At 46.2% G+C, this 18,503-nt stretch overlaps 2 protein-coding genes and 1 non-coding gene across 9 annotated transcripts in view; 2 read left to right on the top strand and 1 right to left on the bottom strand.

The window, feature by feature from the left end:
- The first annotated feature begins 4,692 nt into the window (after nucleotides 1-4,692).
- LOC121445043 (trophinin-like) lies at nucleotides 4,693-15,549 on the top strand. 7 transcript variants are annotated; one of them, XM_041647016.1, is made up of 13 exons: nucleotides 4,693-4,799; nucleotides 6,049-6,120; nucleotides 6,406-7,560; nucleotides 8,164-8,268; nucleotides 8,377-8,440; nucleotides 8,637-8,716; nucleotides 9,170-9,261; nucleotides 9,908-9,987; nucleotides 10,083-10,125; nucleotides 10,522-10,584; nucleotides 11,043-11,157; nucleotides 11,910-15,334; nucleotides 15,540-15,549. In XM_041647016.1, exons 2-12 carry the CDS (start codon nucleotides 6,076-6,078, stop codon nucleotides 15,321-15,323), a joined length of 5,256 nt encoding a protein of 1,751 aa, XP_041502950.1. In that variant the 5' UTR covers nucleotides 4,693-4,799; nucleotides 6,049-6,075; the 3' UTR covers nucleotides 15,324-15,334; nucleotides 15,540-15,549. The 7 variants fall into 7 exon arrangements, with proteins under 7 accessions (XP_041502950.1, XP_041502955.1, XP_041502949.1 ...); XM_041647021.1 differs by having other exon boundaries at nucleotides 11,916-15,334; nucleotides 15,510-15,547; XM_041647015.1 differs by having other exon boundaries at nucleotides 15,510-15,547.
- Nucleotides 10,759-10,884, top strand: LOC121445048. The gene has a single exon (XR_005973868.1). It is a non-coding gene; the product is annotated as a small nucleolar RNA SNORA11 (small nucleolar RNA).
- Nucleotides 15,550-17,966: 2,417 nt separating the features above from the next.
- LOC121445029 (6-phosphofructo-2-kinase/fructose-2,6-bisphosphatase 1-like) overlaps nucleotides 17,967-18,503 on the bottom strand; it is a 69,179-nt gene continuing 68,642 nt past the window's right edge. The window contains exons 13-14 of the mRNA XM_041647004.1: nucleotides 18,414-18,478; nucleotides 17,967-18,084 (exon numbers count right to left, since the gene is read on the bottom strand). Of these exons, the coding sequence (XP_041502938.1) occupies nucleotides 18,025-18,084; nucleotides 18,414-18,478 (125 nt within the window). The 3' untranslated portion in view covers nucleotides 17,967-18,024. The remainder of the gene's footprint in view (nucleotides 18,085-18,413; nucleotides 18,479-18,503) is intronic.

Here is an 18,503-nt window from a genome sequence, read left to right as displayed (position 1 = left end):
AACTCAAGAAACTACATATAAAAAAATACAAACAATCCAATTTAAAAATGGGGAACAGAGAACCAAAGTAAAAAGTGCTGTATAGATCTAAGCAGAGAATTTTAATAGAGGAATCTCAAATGGGTGAGAAGCACTTAAAGAAATGTTCAACATCCTTAGCCATCAGGGAAATGCAAATCAAAAAGACTTTGAGATTTCATTTGTCAGACTGTCTAAGATAACCATAACACATAACTTATGCTGGCGAGGATGTGGAGTAAAGGAAACACTCCTCCATTGCTGGTGGGAGTAAAAACTTGTATAGCTACTATGGAAATTAATATAGTGGTTCCTCAGAAAGTTGAAAATTGATCTACCTCAAGACACAGCTATACCATTCCTGGGTATATACTCCAAAGAGACTCCATCTTACCACAAGGACACTTACTCAACCATGTTCATTCTGGCTTTATTCATAATATCCAGAAACTGGAAACAACTTAAGATATCCTTCAACTGAAGAATAAATCTAAAAAATGTGGTACATTTACATAATGAAGTATTACTTAGCTGTTAAAAATGACACCATGAAGCTGGGTGGTGGTGATGCATGCCTTTAATCCCAGCACTTGGGAGGCACAGGCAGGCAGATCTCTGTGAGTTCGAGACCAGCCTGGGCTACAAAGTGAGTACCAGGACAAGGCTCCAAAGTTATACAGAGAAATCCTGTCTTGAACCCACCTCCAAAAAATGACATCATAATTTTTTAAAAATATTTATTTATTTATTATGTATACAATATTCTGTTTGTGTGTCTGCCTGCAGGCCAGAAGAGGGCACCAGACCCCATTACAGATGGTTGTGAGCCACCATGTGGTTGCTGGGAATTGAACTCAGGACCTTTGGAAGAGCAGGCAATGCTCTTAACCTCTGAGCCATCTCTCTAGCCCCAGACATCATAAAATTTGCAGGCAAATTAAAAACAATCATCAGTAATGAGGTAACCCAGACCCAGAGAGACAAATTTGGTACGTACTCACTTATAAGTGGATATTAGCTGTAAATAAATGATAACAAAGCTACAATCCATAAATTCAGAAAGGTTAGGTAACAAGGAGGGGTCTAGGGGTGATTCAAGGATCTCTCTGGGAGGGAGAAATAGATTTTATGAGCAAACTGAGGGCAGATGGGGACAGGAACAACAGGTAGGGGGGTTGGCATGGAAGCAGAGAGTGCTGGGAGAGCCAGCTGCAATTGAGGAGGCATTTAGTGGGTGTGGAAATCCCGTGCAGTGGAAACTTCCTGAAATTTATGAAGATGATCCTAATAAGGACTCCTAGTAATGGGGGATACAGAGTTGCAACTGGCGATCTCCTGCTGCCAGGCGAGGCTTACAGTGGCAGAACTAGGTTGCAGTCAATTGAGTTGTTGGCCAAAGGGGTCCCCTGGAAATTCCCAAACAACCCAGGCTGTCGCTAAAACAAGGGATTGCTCTCTGCAAATAAACAGCGGGGCCTCATTGCTGAGGACAACACACACACAGCTCATTGAACTTGGAGATGATGAGCTGGTCCATAATATATGAAGCCCTCACCACTTGGTTCTAGTTACTCCTAGGTGTAGAAAGGTATTCTTCAGGCTACCAAAATAGAAACATCAACACCAACCCAGATACAAAATCTTCCGCCTATGATCTGTCCTGCCTGGAAAATATGCCAGGGCAATGGTAGCAAAGAACATGTGGTAGTAGCCACCCAATGTCTGATTTGATCTAAGATCTACTCCATGAGAAGGAACCCACATCCAACACTGCTTGGGTTCCAAGAACCAGAGACTAGATAATCCAGAGACTTATGGTAAAATCAAACACTACTGATCAAAAATAATTAATGAAATGATCCCTAATGATAATCTACTATACTCAGAGATAAGTGCCTTATCCAGTCATCAGCAGAGAGGCTTCCTCTGGCAGCCGATGGGAACAGATGCAGAGACCCACAGCCAGACATTATGCAGAGAGTTTAAGTTGAATGTTTTCACTGTATCCCTCCCACCAGAGCTCAGGGAATCCCATGGAAGAGAAGGCTAAAGATTATAAGAGCCACAGGGAATGGAAGACACCAGCAAAATAAGGTTCACTGAATCAACTAAGCAAGGTACATATGAGCTCATAGAGACTAGAGCAGCAAGCCTAATGCCTGCACGGGTCTGCACCAGGTCCTCTGGCTATAGCTATTAGTTTAGGAATTTTTATGGACTCACTCCCGAGTGTGCGAAGGAATCTGATTCTTGTAACTGCAACTGGAGTCTTTTCCTTTTGTTGGCTTGCTGTGTCCAGTTTTAATGTGATTATTTTGGTTTTATCTTGTTATATTTTATTTGCTATGTTTGGTTGCTATCTCTCTCTTTTTTTTTTTGATTTTTCGAGACAGGGTTTCTCCGTAGCTTTTGGTTCCTGTCCTGGAACTAGCTCTTGTAGACCAGGCTGGCCTCGAACTCACAGAGATCAGCCTGCCTTTGCCTCCCGAGTGCTGGGATTAAAGGCGTGCGCCACCACCGCCCGGCTGGTTGCTATCTCTTAAAAGCCCATTCTTTTGTAATGAGAGACAGAAATGGGGTGGATCCAGAGATAAGGGAAAGTCAGGAGGAACTGGGTGGAGGGAGGAGAAACTATAAACAGAATATATTGTATGGTAAAAAAAAATCTATTTTCAACAAAAGAGCAAAACAGGAAAACAATAAAGAAATGTACTACCTAGAGGACAGTATATTTATAGGGTTTCCTTTGCCCTCATTCTTATAGTCTCCAGTCAATCATTTGTCCAAATATATTAAGGTAAATTGTCCCCCTTTTCACTTTTTCCACCATTACTTAGGTGCTTTCAATTTTCTTTTTTCATCATAAATATGTGTAATTGCAGGATACTTTTGTAATAAAGTTATATTTATCTGTCACAGACTTCATGTGACCAAGGGATCACTGTATGTTGTGACTAATTTCACTGTATATATTAAAGTTCACATTTTGTGGTGTACAGTTCTATGTGTTTTGACAAATCCTCTCTTAGTTTTGTTAAGACTTGTTTTGTGGTCCTACTTAGGGTCTGTGCTGGAGAGTGCTGCATGTATATTTGAGAAGAATGTGTATTCTGCAGTTGTTGCTTGGAAAGTTCTGTAGGTGCCTGTTAAGTTCATTTTGCCTAAAGTGAAATTCAAGCCCATCTTTTCTTTACTAGTTTTCCATCCAGATAATCCCTACATCACTGGAACATGGGTATTGAAGTTCTTTACTATTCTTTTACTGTGCTCTATCCTCCCATTCATTATTAATATGGTTTCATATATCCAGGTTCAATATATATGTTGAATTCATATATATTTGTCATTTTATATGGTCTTTATGAATTTTCTCTTATTATATAGTTTTTTAATGCAGGACCTCAATATATAACCATGGCTAGGCTCTGAACTCAGAGATCTGCCTGTCTCTGCCTCTATAATCCAGTCTGTAATGTCATTCTTTTTATAATGTGTCCTTTTAGTTTGTGACTTAATGTCTTTTTTATCTGACATAATTATCTCTACTCACTTTGGCATAATTGAATGAAAAAGTGAATATCACAAAACGTTTCTTGCACTGGGGAGTAGTGCACTATATCACAAGAGACAGCCTAAATCCTTGCTCAGTGCATCAGTAAAAGAAGAACACGGAAAAAAAGGCATTCATGTATATTTGTATGTGTCTATCTAATACAAATGTACAAGTGTGCATATATGCATTATATATATGCATTTTATGTATCTATTTTTTTATTTATAGTCTCACTGTAGAAGGCTATATTTGAACTCAAGATCCTTCCACATCCCCCTCCCAAGTAGTTCTGGAATTACATCAGTGCTTTGTTAAATACCCATTCCAATATTTTTCAAATAATTTGCTTTTTAAAAGGCAACAGTGCAATTATTTTGAGATAAATTGAAACATTCAGGGATTTTTATTACATTTTTATTTGTAATAAGTAAAGTGTGTGTGTGCATGCACGTATGTGTTTGTGCGCAAGCAGGGCTGTGAGGACAACTTGTGGGAGTAAGGTTTCTCCCTCCACCATGTGGGTTCAGGGACTAGACTTCAAGTCCTCAGGCTGAGTGGCAAGTGCTTTTAACCGCGGAACCATCTGATCGGCACCAATTGATTTTTCTTACATTTACTTTAAATATATATATGTGTATATATATATATATATATGAAATATATGTTTAATTTATTATATTTAGATTATTTGGGAGCATCCTGCTAATGTTTAGAGACTCTAGATATCTTAATCTGGTTTTATTTGAAAGTCAGCAATGGATGTGATTTAATCCTCTGTTCTCACAGTGTAACACGCCATGTAATTAGTGTTGTCCGGACAGGCGTGGGAGCTCTGAAGTCATTCTCTTCAGGAGAAACAGAAAAATCAAAAAGAAACAGGGACACAGGATGGGGAACGGAGAAATGAAATGGAAAATAGGTGTGATGCTGAACAAGAGGTAGTAAACAGAAAAGAGGAGCTACACGGAGGAGATCGGGAAGTCGTTAAGCAGAGAGGGGGTGGTGCAGGCCGGTAGGGACAGAGACCCCCCTCTGGAGGCGGAAAGAGGCAGGACCACTTCCGGCCAGGCGGTGCGGGGGTAGCTCAGACCTGAGGAGAGGCTTGGAGAGAGCAGATGTCCTCTGGACTCACGAGGGCGAGGTGAGCTGAGGTGGCTAGCTTTGGTAAAGACCCTGTGGGGCCTTAAAGGCTGCAGCTTCGTGGTGACTGGCTTCACACAACCTTAAGGTTTGAAGAAAACCTGCCGGGGTTTGGGATCTAGCGGCTTCGGTGTGATGGGTTTAGAGGTGCCGGAACCCAGTTCTAAGGGTAGAAAGGCGGGGGCGGGATCTCTGGGCCAAGGGAAGATCTGGACTCAGTTTGGCGATGGGAAGAAGGGATGCGGACCTGTTTGGGGTTGTGTAAAGGAAACGTTGAGAAATCGTTCTGGCTGTAGTAAAAAGGAAGGAGGACCGAGTTCAGGAGGGAGGTAAGGGACGGAATTAACGGATTAAGCCGAAGAAAGGGGGCCGGACCCCCTCTGGGCTACGGAAAGGATGGATCGGATCGGGACTAAGAAAGGAGCGGCAGAATCCTTTTTAAACGGCCCAAGTACCAAACTTGGAAGGGAGAAAGGGCGGGCTAGGATCCGGTTAGCACTGGTTTGAAAGGGAGAATGACCTGGTAGGGTTAGGGAGCTGGGAATCCACGAAGGGTAACCCTGTTGGATTTGGGGGTGGGGTATCCATATTGCAGAAAGGGCGGGGCTGGGCCATTGCAGACGTGGACAGAGGTGGGGGGGCAGTGTCGGCGGAGGCAACTGCAGCGTGGGGGGAGGGGGCTTGCGGAGGGGTGGGAGGTGCGGAGGACTGCGGAATCACAGCGAGGGTGAGTGGCTGACAAGCGGCACGGCAGCAGAGGAATGGCGGGGGGGGGGAGCTTCTGGGGGGGAGTGGGGAGAGGGAGCGGCGCGAAATGGCCCTGCAGAGCCTGAGCCATTCTGGGGGGAAAGGGTGGGCTGAGAAATGGTGTAGTTAGGGGGAGGCGGCGGGTGGGACCGAGATGTTCTGTAGCTCACGGGGAGGGGGCATAAGTGGAAATGAGATGGTTAGAGATGGTCCTGTTCACCAAGGCGCATGCGTACTGAGGGCCCTGAGGACCAGGCTCATTTGGGAAACCTGTGATCCTGCTTGCGTGCGTTTTGTGTGTGTGTGTGTGTGTGTGTGTGTGTGTTCGTGTGTTCTGTGCGCATGCGCACTGTCAGGTTGCGGTGTGGTAGAGGGTGTATTCAGGTGTAGGTCGTAGAACTGATTTGCCATCTTGGAAGTGAAAGATACCGGAGCTCAGAAATGAGATGCCCTGGGCTTCTAGATAGGCAAACCCAGAAAGGTCTGGGGTCCAAAATTAGGTAAATTCTTTTCCCCTTCAGATTTAGCAAGACATCGGATGAATCTCCCTGCTCCCTTATTTTCCTCTAACTCAGCCCTATTTCTTTCAGGCTCAGCTATTACAGTCTCTCAGGAAGATGGATAGAAGAAATGACTACGGTTTTCAGGTGCCCACATTCCAGGTGAGATCTCTCTGCATTCTTACCAGGCCATCTACCCTCCCCCAAATTCACTTACCTCTCTGGAGTCCACTACCATGGTGTGGTTTTATAATTCCCTACCTAACCTGTCTCAATCTTACTTTGCATGGTGCTGGGAAGAGGGAAACCTGCCTGACTCTGTCTCCTGCTCCCTGTTTGTTTCCCCACACCCTTTCAATCAAACTGTTCAGGAACGGGGGCCACTGTAAAGAGGGGTGGTTGTAGGGAAGCCAGATGTTCCATAGGATCATAATCCTAAGTATGTAGGGCCCTCTGCCTCCCCCTGGGAGCCTAGGGCTTCCTTTCTCTCCAGATGTACAGACTGAGAGCACAGAGAAGGACAATGTCCTGCTGATGCATACCCTGTTGTCAGCATCCAAGGACCCACCGATTGCCAGCCGGCCTAAGAAAAGCAAGACCAAGAAGACTTCTATTAAAGCTATCACTAAGACCACACCCACTCCCCCTCAGGTTCCATCTGCCAATGACATTGCTAGCAACAAGCCTAAAGTAACTCTGCAGGCTTTAAACCTACCAATGTTCACCCAGATCAGCCAGGTTTCTGCTACAACTGAGGCAGCCAATATCCAGGCTTCAGTTACTGCTCAAACCAAGAAAGCCAAGACAAAGAGAGTTACTCCCAAGGTATCTCTAACTGGCACTGAGGATGTCACTACACAGCTCAAGTCGCCTTTACAGGCCCTAAACCTGCCAGTTACCTCACCAACTCTCCAGTCTCCAGTTGCCAATGAGTCAGCTAATTCCCTGGCCTTGATAGCTGTCAGCAAACCCAAGAAAGCTTCTAAGGCAAAGAAGGCTGCCAATAAGACCATACCTAGTGCCACTGAGATCTCACTGGCTTCGACTGCCACCCACACAGCCACTACCCAAGGCCAAATTGCCAAGGAGACAGCTAGTATCCAGTCCTCAGCAGCCACTATCCGAACCAAGAAAATTTCCAAAGCTAAGAGGACAACTGCTAAGCCCATGAATGCTGACACTGAGTATGGAGAGCCCTCAAATGCTATTGAGGGAGCTAGCAGACAGATTGAGGCTTCAACTGTAGTTCTAAGGCCCAAAAAGCCCAAGGGGAAGAAGGTTGCCAATAAAGGCCCAAATTCTGCTTCTGAGCTCTCCGAGGCTCCACCTGCCCTTCAAATGGTCCCAAACCATGCCCTATCAGTGACTGTACGGATCAGGAGAGGGTCTAGGGCTCGAAAGGCTGCCACTAAGACTCGGGCAACTGAAAGCCAGGCTCAAATCAATGAACAAGGAGCACAGGCCAAGATGGCTACCTCTCAAGCCAGCATAAGTGCCCTTGAGACTCAGGTTGCTGCTGCTGTTCAGGCCTTGGCAGATGACTACCTGGCTCAGTTGAGTTTGGAGCCCACAACCAGAACCCGGGGCAAGAGGAACCGGAAGGTAAGATCTGTGATATTATCCTTAACTTTGTGCTGCTTTCTTACTCCTATACTAGGCTGTTCATTTGTCTTATGTTTCTTGAGTCATTTAACTTCAGGAGTGACCATGTGTTCATATAGGCTATAGGATATGCTGAGAATATGATACACTTTTGTTTGCTCATGGATTGGTAGGGAAATGCATTTGTGAATTTAGTCAAGACCTATTTGTAACTCACATTATATTTACCCAGATTATATGTGGATTTCTTGAGAACTCTTACTATTTGGGACTTAAGTACCAGTTTTACAGATAAGAAAAGAAGTCCTGGAATGAAGTGATCTGTCTAAGGCCTGTAGCTAGCAGAGTATGGTGGTGGCCAAAGAAAAGGAAAAACCCCCAGGCCATGTCCTTGGTTGGCTTGTGCCCTGGAAGGTGAAATAAACTGTTGCCTAGAAGCCAGGGAAAGAAAAGTTTGGGACTCAGGATAGCCAGGGTTAGGGCCACACCCCTTTGTAGGGGAGAGTCCAGGCCCACCCACTAGACTCTAGGGGGACTTTTTGAAAGAAACAGCAATCTCTTTCATTTGGTAACTCCACACATTTTTTTTTACCATTGATAAAGTCTAAGCATCCCAATGGAGAAGAAAGAACTGGTGGCAGTTTCAGGCGGATCCCATGGGGCCGGAGGCCTCCACCACCCCGAGATGTGGCCATTTTGCAGGAAAGGGTAAGAATTCAATCTGCTCAGGTCCTGTTTTTCTTTCTTTTCATTCTTTGATATTCTCCCAAGTGTTTCGCCACTGTACTGATACCTCCCCAACTGTTACTCTTTTAGGCAAATAAGTTGGTGAAATATCTGTTGGTTAAGGACCAGACAAAGATCCCCATCAAGCGTTCAGGTAGTCTTCTTGAGCTCTTCTTCACCATTCTTTCCCCATGGCCTGTGAGGAACTATTTACTTATCACCTCCTTTCATACTGCATCAGCTGCCACACTCCTATTTCACTATAGCTACCCTGACTACACAGGGCTGGGGAAAGACCGCAGTCATCTGACCTGTACAGTTTAGCATCTTCTGTCTCCCCTTTCTTGTAGACATGCTGAAGGATGTCATCCAAGAATATGATGAGTATTTTCCAGAGATCATTGAACGAGCAAGCTATGCTCTGGAGAAGGTGAAGTGGCAGCCCTGGGGGTGGGTGCACTGGGGAAACCTTAAACAGAGGAAAGGTATATTATCATCCCCCTGGGGGGAAGAACAGAGACCTAATACATTGCCATCACTGTGCAAATGAGCACACAGTGGCCTAGGGAGGGGCAGCCACTGATCACATGTCACTGGTGGAAACACAGCCGGTACTAAAGCTATGCAGCTGAGCCCTGGCTTCTGTCTGCTGCTGGATATACCATCTCATGTATTGCGGTTGCTCACCTCTCTGTCTCCCCAAATGCCCACAGACACTATTGATGACTACTATGTTTTTTATATGGTGTGCTTTGTACTGAACTATATGCTTTACATGCATTTTCTCTCATACAAAACCCTTACTTTTCTCAGAATGCCCAACATGCTAATTGATACCTAAGATATATTTTGCAATCTCACAGGTTATTCTTTTACTTGGCAGATGTTTCGAGTCAACCTGAAGGAAATTGATAAGCAAAGTAGCTTGTATATTCTTATCAGCACTCAGGAGTCCTCTGCAGGCATTCTGGGAACGTAAGCTGGGACAGTGCCAGGGTGGGAAGGGGCTTCTGCTTCCTCTTAGAAGCTCAGGAAAGGTGGTCTAAATGCCCATGTCCCACCTCCCACACATGGCTGCATCCCTGTGAGCAGTAGTGGTGCCAGATTATGACGGCAGAAGGGTTTCAGAGCCTGGAGTGGCCATTGCTGCTGTCAGGTTTGCTTGCTAACAAGCTCCCAGGAAATCAGCCTGTTGTTACTTTTCTCTTCTACGGAGTGCCTGGCCTGGCTGTGGAAGTCCCTCAAAGGGGGGAGGGACTTCTGGTGTGGACCATGATGCTTGAGAGCAGGAGTGCCACTAGGGTTCCATCTAGAATTTCTCAGGGCCAGGGAAATTGGGAGAGAAAGAAAAGACTCCTGTTGGCTGAGCTTCCATGTGGTGGACAGGGCTTCTTCCATGTCCTGCTAACCTTGGGTAGGGATAGTATATGGTTTCCCATTTTACTGGAGACCTTGGCTCAAGAGTGAAAGCACCTTCCCTTGGGTCATTGATAGCTGGGACCATAGAGTAGGCTGAATTCTCAGTATCTGGGGAATCTAGGAGAGGCTGGCCTAATGAGCTGTGTTGTATAGGTGATGACTCAGGATCCTAAACTTTCTCTTTGTCCGGTATTTCTTTTAGGACCAAGGACACACCCAAGCTGGGTCTCCTCATGGTGATTCTGAGTGTCATTTTCATGAATGGCAACAAGGCCAGTGAGGGTAAGTAGCTGGCTGGGCATGCAGCTGAATAGGTGGCTGTTGTCTGAATTCCAGGTGCTCATTTTCTGTCCTTGTCTCCTTGCCTCCTCTTGCAGCTGTCATCTGGGAGGTGCTACGCAAGTTGGGGCTGCGTCCTGGGTATGATTGGGCTCTCTCAGCGCTTGCTGTCCGTGTTGTCTTTTGGCAAGAGAGGATGGTCCCAGGATTGCATCAACCTGGTGGTCTGGTGGAGCACAGGGTGGGGGTGGGGGATTTATTACCTGGATGAATGACAAATGGTTCTGAACTCTGCTTCTTTTCTCATTTATGTCTTCTGTCTGTTCTGAGATGAGGTGTAAGGTGGACCTTCGGGCATCCCTGACAAAGTGACATCTGGTCTCCACTGTTTTCTTCTAGTGGCCGTATACTTACTACTGTCTTCACTTCGTTGAGACTGCCTCATTGGCTATAAAATCTGCTCCATGTTGGGAAATACCTCTACCTTCATCTGGGTTGTTCTGCTCTGTATTCACTGATTATTTTTTCCTTTGCTAGGGTAAGACATTCACTCTTTGGAGAAGTGAGGAAACTCATCACAGATGAATTCGTGAAGCAGAAGTAAGTAGTGTTTAAGGCTTTGTGTAGCTCTGAAGTGCTCTGGGTGTGGTTATCTGGTTCAAAAAATATATCATACCTTTCTTACACTCTTTGTAGATAGATAGGCATTCTGTGACCTAGACCCAAGTCCTGTCTACAATTCTTGTGGCCAAGCCCCATTAGGACCCTTGCAGTCGGGTGTACTCATAGCAGGGGTCCCAAAATGGTCAATCTATTAACAGCACACCCAAATGGAATCTGGGGTTAGTCTTTATAGGAGACAAAACACATCTGTCTTCTGTAGTGTCATGTTCTGTATATGTATCACTATGGCTTTGCATGGAAGCCATGTTTGTATGGGAATGAGTCTGGGTCTGGATTCTAGGTGTTTGTTAAGAGGAAATTTCTTCATCTGAGGCCTAGTGGTTAAACAGTAGTTTTGCTTGTTTAGAAGCAAGTTTCATTTTCTTTTCTCTGAGGTATCTGGAATACAAGAGGGTCCCCAACAGCAGACCACCTGAATATGAATTCTTCTGGGGCCTGCGGTCTTACCACGAGACTAGCAAGATGAAAGTCCTGAAATTTGCATGCAAGGTAATGAACTTCCTGATCTTGGTACATTAAGGGAATAGGATGCTCCATGCTGAGGCAGGCTGTGTGCATTTAGACAAGTATGGGACAACATATGGTTTGTATATAAAAATCTAAAGCCTCAACAATGTTCCAGATATATATTGCAAGACATACATCTTTGTTTAGTTAAGTTTTACATTCTATCAGTTCAGACTGCCATTAAAAATGTTATTAATAGCTGGAGGTCTTAAGATAACAGAAATAGATATACTCACAGTTCTGGAGATAAAATCCCTAGATCAACATCTAGTACAGTTTCTGGTGCAGGGTCTTTCTGACTTACAGAGGCTTTTTCTGAATCTTCACATTGCATATGGCAAGCTTGAGTTCATTTTCATGTCAGTCCTATTTGATCAAGGCCTTACTCATTTAAGGTATACCCATAAAAGACCCTATTTGAAAATACAGTCATGATTAGGGGTTGGATATTCAACATAAGAATTCTGGGGAAATACACTCAGCCTATAACATGCTTGGTTTCTTATACTTTCCCATATTACAAATGGGGACATTTAGGTTCAGGGATATAAAGTAACTTGTTGAAGGACATAACTTGTATGCCTCAGTTATCCAGGCTGAAGTTTGATATCAAGACTTACTCATTAGAACTCTAGAAAGATGCCTTTTTTATTTACCACTATTAGTTATAGTGGGTTCTTCATACGTAAGTATAAGGGCTATTTTTCTTCTAATAATTATAATTTCCATTTTAGGTACAGAAGAAAGATCCTAAAGACTGGGCCGCTCAGTACCGGGAGGCAGTAGAGATGGATGTTCAGGCTGCAGCTGTGGCTGTGGCTGAGGCTGAGGCCAGGGCTGAGGCAAGAGCCCAAATGGGGATTGGAGAGGAAGCTGTGGCTGGGCCCTGGAATTGGGATGACATGGATATTGACTGCTTAACAAGGGAAGAGTTGGGTGATGATACTCAAGCCTGGAGCAGATTTTCCTTTGAAATTGATTCCAGAGCCCAAGAAAATGCAGATCCTACCAACAATGTCAACTTCAACCAAGGAGCTAGTACTAGAAATAGCTTCAGTGATGGTGCTAGTATTAGCTTTGGTGGCATACCCAACCCCAGTGGTGGCTTTGGTGGCATACCCAATTCTAATAGTGGCTTTGGTGGCATACCCAACTCTAATGGTGGTTTTGGTGGCATACCCAACTCCAATGGTGGCTTTGGTGGCATACCCAACTCTAATGGTGGCTTTGGTGGCATACCCAACTCCAATGGTGGCTTTGGTGGCATACCCAACTCTAATGGTGGCTTTGGTGGCATACCCAACTCTAATGGTGGCTTTGGTGGCATACCCAACCCCAATGGTGGCTTTGGTGGCAGAAATGGCATTACCTTTGGTAGTTCACCCAATACCTCTGCCAACTTCAGCAGTGCAGCAAGCATTAGCTTTGGAGACACATCCATCACTAGCACTAGTTTCAGTGGTGGAGCCAGCATTAGCTTCAGTGGTACACCCAGTACTAGTGCCACTTTCTGTGACACAGCAAGCATTAGCTTTGGTGGTGCATCTAGCACCAGCACTAGCTTCAGCAGCACCACCAGCATTAGCTTTGGTGGTTCGCCCAGCACTAGCACTAGCTTCAGCAGCACCGCCAGCATTAGCTTTGGTGGTTCGCCCATCATTAGCAGTAGTTTCAGTGGTGGATCCAGCATTAGCTTTGGTAGTTCTCCTACCACCAGTACCAGTTTCAGTGGTGGAGCCAGTATTAGTTTTGGTGGTGCACCGTGTACGAGTGCCAGTTTCAATGGTGGAGCCAGCTGTGGCTTTGGAGGCACACTTAGTAGTACAGCTGGCTTTGGTGGTGCACTTAGCACAAGCACCAGCTTTGGCAGCGCACCTACCACAAGCACTGTCTTCAGTGGTGCAGTTAGCACCACTACTGGCTTTGGAGGCACACTTAGCACTAGTGTCTGCTTTGGTAGCTCCCCCTGCTCTGGTATTGGCTTTGGAGGCACACTCAGTACCAGTATCTGCTTTGGTAGTTCTCCTAGCACCAATACTGGTTTTGGCGGTACACTCAGCACCAGTGTTTCCTTTGGTGCTTCTTCTAGCACCAGCTCTGACTTTGGTGGCACAGTAAGCACTAGTGTCAGCTTTGGTGGCTCTTCTGGCACCAGTGCTGGCTTTGGCGGTACACTCAACAGCAGTACCAGCTTTGGTGGTACCATCAGCACCAGTGCTGGCTTTGGCAATGCACTCAACAGCAGTGCCAGCTTTGGCGGTGCCATCAACACCAGCACCGGCTTTGGCAGTGCACTCAACAGCAGTGCCAACTTTGGTGGTGCCATTAGCACCAGTTCTGGCTTTGGCAGTGCACTCAGCACCAGTGCCAGCTTTGGTAGTGTACTCAATGGCAGTTCTGGCTTTGGCGGTGCCATCAGCACCAGTGCCAGCTTTGGTAATGCACTTAATAGTAATGCTGACTTTGGCAGTGCCATCAGCACCAGTGCCAGCTTTAGTGGTGCACTCAGTGGCAGTTCTGACTTTGGCAGTGCTATCAGCACCAGTGCCAGCTTTAGTGGTGCACTCAGTGGCAGTACTGGCTTATGCAGTGCTATCAGTACCAGTGCCAGCTTTGATGGTGCACTCAGTAATAGTGCTGGCTTTGGCAGTGCCATCAGTACTAGTGCAAGCTTTGGTGGTGCACTCAATAACAGTACTGGCTTTGGTGGTGCTATCAGTACCAGTGCCAGCTTTGATAGTGTACACAGTAACAGTGCTGGCTTTGGCGGTGCTATCAGTACCAGTGCCAGCTTTGGTGGTGCTCTTAGTAACGGTGCTGGCTTTGGCAGTGCTATCAGTACCAGTGCCAGCTTTGGTGGGGCACTCAATAACAGTGCTGGTTTTGGTAGTGCCATCAGCACCAGTTCCAGCTTTGGCGGTGCAATCAGCACCAACCCTGACTTTGGTGGTGCATTCAGTACCAGTGTTGGCTTTGGTGGGGCACTTAGTACCACTGACTTTGGTAGTACCCACAGCAACAGCATTAGCTTTGGTAGTGCTCCCACTACCAGTGTCAGCTTTGGTGGTTCTCAAAGTACTAACCTCTGTTTTGGTGGAGCACCTAGCACCAGTCTCTGTTTTGGCACTGCATCTAACACCAACCTATGCTTTGGAGGCTCTTCCAGCACCAACTCCTGCTTTAGTGGTGCTACCAGTGCCAATTACAGTGAGGGCCACAGCACCAGTGCCATTTTCAGTTTTGGGAATGGGCTAAGTACCAGTGCTGGCTTTGGAAACGGATTAGGCACCAGTGCTGGCTTTGGCAGCAGCCTAGGTACCAGCAGTGGCTTTGGTGGAAGCTTAGGCCCCAGTGCTAGCTTCAATGGTGGCCTGGGCACCAGCACTGGGTTTGGTGGTGGATTAGGCACCAGCAATGATTTTGGTGGTGGACTAAGTCCTAATGCTGACTTCAGTGGGGGACTGGGTACCAGTGCTGGCTTCAATGGTGGACTAAACACTAGCACTGGTTTTGGTGGTGGACTGGGCACTAGTGCTGGTTTTGGTGATGGACTTGGCAGCAACACTGGCTTTGGTGGTGGACTGGTCACTAATGATGGCTTTCCTGGTGACCTGAGTACCAATAATGGTTTTGGTGGCACACTTGGCACTGGTGCAGGCTTTAGTGTAAGCCTCAGCACTGGCGATGGCTTTGGCAGTGGGCCTAATGCCAGCTTCGACAGAGGACTGAATACCATCATTGGCTTTGGCAGTGATTCCAACACCAGCAGTGGCTTTACTGGTGAAACCAGCACCGGCACCAGCTTCAGTAATGGACCCAGTTCTATTGTTGGCTTTAGTGGTGGACCAAGCACTGGTGCTGGCTTCTGCAATGCACCAAGCACTGGTGGCTTTGGTGGTGGACCAAGTACAGGAGCTGGCTTTGGCAGACCAAGCACTGGAGGTGGCTTCGGAGGACCAAGCACTGCAGCTGGCTTTGGTGGTGGACTGAGCACCAATACTGGCTTCAGTGGTGGTGGACTGAGCAGCAGTGCTGGCTTCGGTGGTGGACTGAACACCAGTGCTGGATTCAACGGTGGACCAAGCACCGGTACTGGCTTTGGTGGTGGAGCCACTAACCTCGGTGCCTGTGGCTTCTCTTACGGCTAGTGAAGTTTCAGGTAAGTGCAATATTCCCATAGCCAGGATCTGTGGGGATAGCTATAATAGTTGGGAGATACTAGAAGAAAACCTAAGCTGGGGGTGGGGGCGGCAAGTGAGAAAAAAAGGAAATAAAAGGAAATGGGTTTTGTGCTAACATGTGTTTCTGGGTATTTTGCTTTGTTTGTTTTTCAGGTTTCTTACGTTTGTTACCCATGTTTACAGGTAACACTAATGCAGCAGTACTTCCCATGGAGCCAATGTGCAGCTTTGGAATCTTTGTCCACACAGCAGCCTAACCAGCTACAACCCATTAGCTGAGCGAAACACTAAGAAAAATCTGCTGTTCCTGCTTTGTGTTTGCTTCTTGTGTTGTTGTCATATTTTGGTATCAGAGTTACATTAAATTTGCCAAAGGAATCTGAGTTTATTCCATCTTTTAATATGGCTAGATGCGATGTCTGGGGTTTGTAGAACAACTAGAGTTAAGCTTAGCTTTTTGGGGACTGTGGGGATCCAGCTAAAAGGCAGATATTTCTAAGGGTCAGGGAGCTCTGGGAAAGTGTGCTTGAGCAGATATGAAAGGGGGAGGCCTAAGATAGAATGAAACAGAAAGCTGTGGATAGTAAATTCACACTAACTTGGGGCAACTGTGTAAGAATAGAGGGATAAGAAGGAAAGGAACTAGGAGTTGACATGGGAGCAAGAGGACATTCTCTTGGGATAGAAAAAAAAATAAGTATGGACTGTAGGACCAAAGTCAAATGAGAGGCAGAGGATTGATATGGAAGAGTCAGGAATTGCCTGAAGTAGTGTGAGACAGTGGAAAGGGACAGGGTGCCAGAAAATAGAGGGTGATCCTGACTTTGAACAGGATTCAAGGCTTGCATCTAACTGGGTGGTTGTACTGAAAGAACTAGGAAACAAAGCAGCAAAGTTATGAGTCTCTTTATCATATGGACACTAGCACCTGGCTCACAATGGTTAGTGTATGCATTATGGCAGAAGAGGAGTTCCAAGTTGGTAAGGGATAGAAGAATATTGAGAAATAAAGAACTAGGAGAAAATAGAGGCCTCAAAAGGAACGTACTGATGAACAAGGGTAGATATTGTTCATTTAGGAAATACTACATAAATGCCTGTGGTGTGGAGGCATACTGCTCAAGTCTCAAGGATGATAAAATTTTACAGACTTGAATGAACAGTAAGCTTCCAGGCAATAAGTTAGCCCAGAGAGGATCCTAGAGAAGCTAAATAAGAAGGTGAACCCAAAGAAAAACATATAGTCATCCTCCTGGATATTGGAAGTAGACAAGATTGCCAGGCAAAAGTTGGGAACACGGGGGTGGGGGTAAGGGAAGATGGGGAGAGAGAAGGGAGAAGGGGAGGATGGGGAGAGCTTGGGGGAATGGGATGGTTGAGATGGAGGAAGGGTGGATATGGGAGCAGGGAAGTAGATATCTTAATTAAGGGAGCCATTTTAGGGTTGGCAAGAGACTTGACTTTAGAGGGGTTCCCAGGTGTCCAAGGAGATGTCCCCAGCTTGTTCCTTGGGTAGCTGAGGAGAGGGCGCCTGAACTGGCCTCATCCTATAGCCACACTGATGAATATCTTACATATCACCATAGAACCTTCATCTGGCGATGGATGGAGATAGAGACAGAGACCCACATTGGAGCATTGGACTGAGCTCCCAAGGTCCAAATGAGGAACAGGAGGGAGAACATGAGCAAGGAAGTCAGGACTGCAAGGGGTGCTCCCACCCACTGAGACGGTGGGGCTGATCTAATGGGAGCTCACCAAGGCCAGCTGGACTGGGACTGATGGAGCATGGGATCAATCCGGACTCTGAATGTGGCTGACAATATGGGCTGACTGAGAAGCCAAAGACAATGGCACTGTGTTTTGATTCTACTGCATGTACTGGCTTTATGGGAGCCTAGTCTGTTTGGATGTTCACCTTCCTAGACCTGGATGGAATGGGGAGGACCTTGGACTTCCCACAGGGCAGGGCACCCTGACTGTTCTTTGGACTGGAGAGGGAGGGGGAATCGGGGGAGGGGGAGGGAAATGGGAGGAGGTGGAAATTTTTAATAAAAAAAAATAAAACATAATCACTAAGTTGAGGGAGTCACATCCCTGGGAGGGAGGGTGTTGATGGCATCATTAACATAGGCAATGAAATTACTCAGGATGGTAGCAAGAGTTGGAGACTGAAGCTTTTAGTCCAGGTACTGGATTCTTCTTGAGTATAACAATGAATACATCCTGTCCTCATGTACCTTGACTATCAAGGAACAAAACTAACAGGAACTCACAGGACCTATTTTGTCCATGTTTGAGAGTGCTACCCCAGGACTCTTTGATCTCAGATGTCCTCACCCATTCTTCAACAGCACCAGAGTTGGGTCAGAACCAAGATCTTGAGAACAATGGGAGAAGCCTTATAGCATCTTCCTGTCCTATAGGCAGGAATACATGTCTTTATTGATCAGGAAATAGTTATTTAAAAAGAGCTTTATCCATGAATAAGTAGGTTCCTTAGTTTGAGCTAGGAACTGAGACCTGTTTGGGAGCTGCTATGGATTTCTTCACTGGAGGTAGGGCACTCTCAGGCCAAAGCCAGAGTCTGCTTAGGGAGAACAAGGACAGCAGTTCCTACAAGAGAAAATCAATGAGGACAGAGGCAATCTGATCACTTGGAAATGGCTCAGTAATGGGCAGGGACAGTGTCCAGTGCTTCCTCAGGTTCACGGGTGATGTCCACATTCTAAGGAGAGAGCCCAGGGTTAGTAGGAAGTATAGAATCGCAGTTCTGCCCTGTCTCTTGACCTCACTGCCAGGCATCCCTCTGAGCAGGGCATGGGTCCTGGTTGTCTTCTTAGGCATGCCTGGGGAATCAGTCAGAGTCCTGTTTAGCAAGAATTGTCATATCCCTGAGTCTCTATGGGCCTGGACTATGGTTTTTGCCACTTCTGAGTGCTGGTTGATTTGAAACACCTGGGATGTCTGGGGCTGGAGCTAGCCTTTTCATGTGCGAGGGTACTTTCAGAGTATACCACGTTAAAAGCCCGCTTGGATACAGAGCACCCAACCTACCTCAGGCTTGTCCCGGTGTGTGTTCACAGCCTCCACATTCAGGTAGATGGACTCTATTCTGCAGCCTCAGAAAAAAATAACTCATATGTC

Source organism: Microtus oregoni, unplaced genomic scaffold (assembly GCF_018167655.1).
Source record: "Microtus oregoni isolate MIOR12 unplaced genomic scaffold, Mior012 000153F_ref0000387, whole genome shotgun sequence".
NCBI classification, from domain to species: Eukaryota; Metazoa; Chordata; class Mammalia; order Rodentia; family Cricetidae; genus Microtus; species Microtus oregoni.
This window is presented reverse-complemented; position numbering and strand designations above follow the sequence as displayed.